This window comes from Cucurbita maxima, unplaced genomic scaffold (genome assembly GCF_002738345.1).
Source record: "Cucurbita maxima cultivar Rimu unplaced genomic scaffold, Cmax_1.0 Cma_Scf00012, whole genome shotgun sequence".
Lineage (NCBI taxonomy): Eukaryota > Viridiplantae > Streptophyta > Magnoliopsida > Cucurbitales > Cucurbitaceae > Cucurbita > Cucurbita maxima.
The window spans coordinates 2488968-2495675 of record NW_019272028.1 but is presented as its reverse complement, the minus strand read 5'-3'; the positions used below and the strand labels follow the sequence as shown (position 1 = coordinate 2495675).

Sequence of the window (6708 nt, the reverse complement as noted above, 5' to 3'; positions counted from 1 at the left end):
TTTTTTTTTTTTTTTTTTTTTTTTTTTGACTAATAATGATAATTAAATATTTAAAAGGTTTAAAATTGTGAGATATCTTCTTCTTCTTCTTCTTCTTCGTCTTCTTCATCTTGTTGGATGCCCTAAGCTCTGTTTCTGGCAATGGCTCTGAGAGAGTTCTTCAACACCACAGTAAACTCATACTTCTTCGTGAAATCTATTTTACTGTTCGGCGGAAATGAACTCCATTCAAATTCCTGAACCAACCTCGCTAGCATCACATGAACGTGAATCGTCGCCATTCCCAATCCAGGGCAAATCCTCCTCCCCACTCCGAACGGAATCATCTTCACTCCTTTCACTCCCGTCATATCCGCATCGTCTTCACCGGACGTGAATCTCTCCGGATCGAACTTCTCCGGATTCTTCCACACTTCTGGATCCCTGCTGATTCCCGCCAAATAAACCTCCACGTTCGCTTCCGCCGGAATGTCGTATCCGCCGAGTTTTGTCGCCTCGGTCACCGAATGCGTCAGCGTAAAGTACGTCGGCGGATGTTTTCTCAGCAATTCCTTCACTACGGCTTGAAGGTACGGCAATTTCTCCACATCTGATTCCTCTACTTTTCTGTCGCCTACTGTTTTCTTGATTTCTGCGTGTAGTTTGTTCTGGATGTTAGGGTTTGTGATTAGCTCTGCGATTCCCCATTCGATTGCGGCGGCCGTCGTGTCTGTGCCGCCGTTGAGGAATTCGGAGCAGAGAGTGACTAATTCGGCGTCTGTTGGGGACGATTCCCGGCCGTCGACCTTGAGATCGAAGAGCGTATCGAGGTATGAAAATGAAGTCGCGTAAATGTCTGATCCTGGATTTTGAAGTGCTTTTTTCCTTCGATTGATGAACTGTACGACAAATTCGATTTGCTCTTTTCTCACTTCCATGGCGCGTTTCCTCTGCTTGGAGAAGAACGGCCTCAAAATCGGGAGAAAATCGTCGATTCTCGGATCGACAGTGATCAAAACGGTTTTAAGAACTTGATCCATTTTCTCAACCGATTCCTCGTCCATTTCTAATCCAAAGCACATCGCCAAGAGAATACAGAACACAGCGAATCTAGCATTCTTCAACACCCAAACAGCACCACCATTGGCGGCGGCGTCGGCTCGGATGCGTTCAACGAGATTATCAATGGCGTTTTTTCTAACGTCGTGAAATTCCTTCAAGCTGCTGGAAGAGAGCATGTTCTCGACCATGTTTCGGCGGAGGGAGCGCCAGAGGGAGCCGTAGACGGCGGCATTGACAGAGAATTTATTGCAGCTGAAGACGATTCGGGTTGGATTCTCGGCGGGACGGCTGGCGAAGGCAGGGCCGCGCTTGATTAGGGCTTCATGGATGAGGTCGGCGCCGGACAAGATGATCATGGTGCGAGAGCCCAACTGGAGAGTGAAGATTGGGCCGTAAATCAGGCGAAAGTCTTCGATGTATTCGAAGAAATGCTTGCCGGTGCGAGCGACCTGGAAGAGGTTTCCAACGACCGGCCATCCGCGGGGTCCCGGCGGGAGGTTGAGCCGTTTCTTGGAAATACGTTTTTGGATGAGAAAGAAGATGAGTACAGAGAGTGCTAAGGCCATAAGTGAGAAGAAAAGTTGGAGGTAGTGATCGGAGAAAGAGGACGACGCCATTGTTGAGTTTGGCGAAGGAAGTTTACGACAGAGGGAGAAGAAGGAGTAGGATAGAAGAAGCAATTTTAGAGGGAAATTTATAAAGGTAACCCACAACTCTTGGTATTTTTCTTATTATTAATTATTGTCTTCCATTTTTTTTTTAAAGTATTTGTATTTTTATTTTAAAAGTTTGATATTACTTTTAGTTTTTTTTTTTTTAAAAATAAAATTATTATTAACCTAAAAGAAAAGAATATATATATATATATATATATATAAACCATTAATATTTTATTTTAGAAATACTTATAAATTTTCTAAAGAATCTAAAAAAAAAACTCTAAATTTTTCAGAAGTATTTTAGAAAATACCCTTAACTTCCAAATCTTTAAAATTTTTTAAAAATATCTATAAACTTTTTGAAAAAATTTCTGAGATGTTTTTGAATAGTTTTTTAATTATAAAAATTATATTTACACATTTCAAAAATATTCATGGACTTTGAAAAAAGAATAAAAATATGGATATTCTTAAAATTTTTATGAAAAAATTTTAAATTTTTTATGGTTAATACCTTAAAATTGAAAATGAATAGTATATATTAATACTAATAACTTTTTTAAAAAAATTAATTTATCAATATTAAATATGTTTAATACTATTTTTAAACTTCACAAATATTTTTAAGTAATTTTTTTTATAAAAATAATCGATTTTTTTTAGTAGAAATTTAAAGATATAAACATAATATATAAGTGAAAAAAAAATTAGTTGACTTGCGCATTTAATATTTTAAAAGCAATGCAAGGATAAAGGAGGAATGCAACGTGTGAATTGAGAGCACTTTGTTATATGCCCATGATTAAAGTTCACCTTTTTAACCTAATCTCCTATTAACGGATATATATACATTGTTAGAAGAGTGCTGAAAGTGAGTCTCACTGACTAATTTAAAGAATGAGTTTATAAGTAAAGAAACACATTTCCATTGATATATCTTTTGCACGTTGGCATGAATTCTTTTGGGAAAATCTAAAGCAAAATCATAAGAGCTTATAATACTCAAAGTGGATAATATCATATCATTGCAGAAAGTCAATTTCTAGTGTGTATATATATATATATATAAAATATCTATTTATTTATTTTGAAATATTTTATAAAGTGGTTAAAAGAATAAATAATGAAATAAAACAAAAATAATATATATGTATTTAAATATATTAGGATGACGAAAGTGAGGTTGGGTGGATGTTAAAATTGACATGAAAGTGGAATAATTAAATTGAAAGAGTACAAAGGGCGGAAAGTGTTGATTTAAGGGTTGGTTGGTTGGGGGGGGAAGTTGTGTAAAATTAAATACTCCATTCATTTAAAAACGACACTCTAGAAACCCCATTACTATTTGATATTTTTAACATATTTATCCCCTAATCCCTAATTTTTTTTTGTACAGATAATATATATATATAGAAGTCTAAAAAACTAGAGGTCCGAAAAGAAGTGAAAGAAGCAACGAGAAAAATACTAGAACGACAAGAAATCATATTATTTGATCATAAACCACGACCACCACCAGCTAATAGTACTCTTATCTTGTTGAACAGCATCACTAGAAAACCAAGGATCAAACCAAACAAACATCGCCTAATCCGAATCCGAACACGAGAAATTACCGAACATGAAAATAACCCAAAATACCTAAACTTAGAAGAATCTTATTATGTAATAGAATTGTTTCATGGATTTGACGTTTATGTCACCAAATTATAAGAAGAGGGTTGCCGTTGAATTAAGAAGAAAAAGAAAGAAAACCACCACTTACTTTATTGCTTCAAATACTGTGACTAATTTTATGAACCCACTTTGCATTTAACTCAATCATGGCCCATTTATTTTTCTTAAATTTCTATTTCAATTTATATATGAACATAATTTTCAAAAACTAAAAGGTTATCATATGAAACCGTAGGGTTCATAATGGCATGGCAAGTACTTTGAATTAGTCAAGTCATAATGGCTAAACTACTTTAAAGATTATCATTTATAGGCATCATACAATATACTATTCCAGTTCCTGTTTCTTAGAAACAAAAGGGTTCAACACAAAATTTCATCAAAGATCAAAATTTGGAGATTCAAGAAGGTTACCTCCCAGAGCATATAAGAAATTGGAAAGATGCAATGGCTGGCTCATCATTCTTCCATCCTTCCTCTCTATTATGACACTATTATAGCTTTAATGAACTCCACGCTCGTTCTAATCTTCATCAAACTTGATCTTCTTGGGAGTTGGTTGGACGCTACCCACCTGCAAAATTTTCAAATTCAGCAGAAAAACAAATGGAGGTGGAGGGAAGAAGCCCCTTCCCTTCCTGCAGTATTTCGGGACATTGAATCTCAAATCAAGAAACGTTTTGGTGTGACCAATCGGATCCAATGAGAAGGGGGACGAGGCATCGTATGTTGCTAAGTTCTAACAAGGCATGCACAAGCACATGAGCTAAAACAGGTTTGGCAGTGCACTCTGATAAAACTAAACATCACTTCATCTACAGACAATATACGAATTGATAAAGAGGATTACCTAAATATCATATCCTTAAATTGTCTATATAAGACCATTTTTCACATGGAGATCATGAAAAGTGAGGTGCTCACAGCGGCTAACCGTATGGAAACCATGAACAAGTGAAGTGGCTCACAGAGGCTGTACAATACCAATGTGAGCTCCTGAGAGACGTACACACTTGGTAGGTTCATTCAATGTCTCTTTTGGGTGTGCGCTCCCAAGTTCGTTAGAATCATCCTCTAAGCCATATTCTTTTGGATTGGAGCCATCGTTTCTTTTTCAGGTTTAGTTTTGTTTAGCTCCTTTTTGGACTGCCCTTTTCTAAAACCCCTTTTTCTCATTCATTTTTTTTTTTTTAAAAAAAAAGAAAAACACAGCAAAAGCACCCAAGTTTCTTATGGCATGGGATTTGTTCAATCACAAAGCAGCAATCAGCCAATAAAACTGAGGAATGGGCTAAATATCAATACCAATATTAATAATCTTCAGGAAAAAGAAAATGCTTACAATTTCTGGGCACTCGTAATCAATCCTAGCAGCTCTTATCCTCTTCTGTCTAGCCTGATTCCGCTTCAAGATCCTCTCCACCAACTTCCTGTGCTCACCCAATGTCCTTTCCTGAAAATTATCCAAAAATATGTAAAAAAAATATGTTTGTTTATTGTCTACAAGATAATTCTCCAAACTTGATAGTTGATACCTTGTTATGCCTTTTACGTTCAAGTTCAGACCAGTTTAAGGGAATGTGGCGATAGTTAAAACCTTTCCATCTGTAAATATGTCATATGTCATGATAACACTTGAGCGAAAAATAAACAATATCGGTTGAAATATTCAACAACCATGTCTGTCAACACATGGGTGGAAGAAAATTCTAGCAGCAGAAATGCAATCGATTACTTACAGTTTAGGATGAACATGTTCGGGAGCAATTAGATGAACTTTCAGAATGTGTTCGTACAACAAATAGTTATGCATAGAATCAGCTACAATTTTTGCCACCTGTGCTCACAAAATCCAAATTTAGGATAATATGAAAAACTAAAACTAAGAAAACAATCTGCACAAACGTCCCAAAATAGATAATAGCACCTCTGGAGAATCGAACTCAATGTAGCCAAAATGCTTCGATTTCCCAGTCTGCATACAGAAAAAGTATATATCATAATAGATTAAAACAAAGATGAAGATACTTTAAAAGAACGTTAAATTAAGTCAAGAAGTTATAATTATCAGTAAAATCTGGTGTTTTTTTTTAAACGAAGTCGAACTTTCATTGAGAAAGATAAAGGAATGTATAAGGGCAAACAAAAAACTAAGCCCAACAAACGTCCCAAAACAGCTACAAAAAGGGATTCCAATCAAACAAAATCAAACCAAGACTATAATTACAATAAGGCCTAGTGAGCAATGTCTACAAAGAAGCATTAAACCTAACTACCTCTCAAACTCAATGAAGACTACTCCACATCTCTAAAAATCCTATTGTTTAGCCCAATCCAAACCCGCCACAAAGCACAGAATCTAGTGATTATTGTAATGCAATACTCTCCCAGGAACATATTTTCTTTCTGGAAAAACCTTTTGCAGATAAGAGACTTACTTTTTTATTCCGTGCAATTCTTAATCTTTTGACTTTCCCAAACTGTCCGAAAAACCCTGCAAAAAACTATAGGGGTTAAGACATACGTAGCAGACAAGATAACAATACTCAAACTTCATTCGTTGAATGTAAAATGTGAGCGGCCAAACCTTCCATCTCCTTCTCGAAGAAACCATGGGGTATGCGAGCAATGTAAAGAACAGTAGCAGTACTTTCCAATGGCTTTTGGGCCGGTAACTTACGCCCAGGACCACCCTCCAATGGCTTAAAAACAGAGAGAATGAGAAAATCAGAGGCAAGAGAGATGGATAAGTGCATGAAACCCTAGAGAGATTAAGGGATGGAATAACCAAATCCGAGTCGAATGGATTGATGAACAGTACGACGAACATACATACCAAGAAATCGGCAGATTCCGTCTGGTTGGATATCAGAGAAGTAGCCTTACTGAGTTTCTTCTTCATAGCTTTCTTCGCCTTAGCCCCCATTGAATTCAAGCAAAAGGGAATCAAACCCTAGAATTCCCTAAACTGCCACGAACTTATCGGTGCAGACACAGCAAATTGTAAGCGGAAAGTGAACAATGTCTCAGAGCTTACGATTGAAACAATAAACGTGCATTAGGGTTTAGGTCAGGCGAAATTTGGGAAATTGACAATTTAGCCCCTTCATATTTTTTTATTTGCACAAAATGCCCCTTCTGAAAAATAAAGTATTTTTGAACCCTTTGACTCAATAGTTTAAACAAACACCATTTTGTTATTTTTTTCTTTCAATCATTTGACAATTTATTTAGTGGCTTTTACGAATTGATATGCAATAAACGTGCATTAGGGTATGGAATGCTCATTCGAGAAAGTTGACTCCGTGTATGGAATGCTCATTCGAGAAAG

The 6708-nt window shown here is 36.2% G+C and overlaps 2 protein-coding genes across 2 annotated transcripts; both read right to left on the bottom strand.

The window, feature by feature from the left end:
- Positions 1 to 99: 99 nt before the first annotated feature.
- Positions 100 to 1762, bottom strand: LOC111487266 (cytochrome P450 77A3-like). The gene has a single exon (XM_023134629.1). The coding sequence runs from the start codon at positions 1656 to 1658 to the stop codon at positions 123 to 125; it is 1536 nt and encodes a 511-aa protein (XP_022990397.1). The 5' UTR covers positions 1659 to 1762; the 3' UTR covers positions 100 to 122.
- A 1892-nt stretch (positions 1763 to 3654) lies between these two features.
- Positions 3655 to 6431, bottom strand: LOC111487311 (uncharacterized RNA-binding protein C1827.05c-like). The gene is made up of 8 exons (XM_023134689.1): positions 6214 to 6431; positions 5965 to 6079; positions 5816 to 5871; positions 5305 to 5352; positions 5117 to 5214; positions 4913 to 4982; positions 4720 to 4830; positions 3655 to 3951 (listed from the first exon to the last, which is right to left on the bottom strand). The coding sequence occupies exons 1-8, from the start codon at positions 6301 to 6303 to the stop codon at positions 3901 to 3903; spliced, it is 639 nt and encodes a 212-aa protein (XP_022990457.1). The 5' UTR covers positions 6304 to 6431; the 3' UTR covers positions 3655 to 3900.
- Positions 6432 to 6708: the final 277 nt, after the last annotated feature.

Excerpts from the sequence above, each read along its gene's own strand:
- LOC111487266 (XM_023134629.1), bottom strand. The coding sequence starts at position 1,658 with ATGGCGTCGTCCTCTTTCTCCGATCACTACCTCCAACTTTTCTTCTCA.
- LOC111487311 (XM_023134689.1), bottom strand. The coding sequence starts at position 6,303 with ATGGGGGCTAAGGCGAAGAAAGCTATGAAGAAGAAACTCAGTAAGGCT. Across the intron at positions 5,215-5,304 it reads TTGAGTTCGATTCTCCAGAG|GTGGCAAAAATTGTAGCTGA; the intron begins GTGCTATTATCT and ends TTGTGAGCACAG. Across the intron at positions 4,831-4,912 it reads AACGTAAAAGGCATAACAAG|GAAAGGACATTGGGTGAGCA; the intron begins GTATCAACTATC and ends GATAATTTTCAG.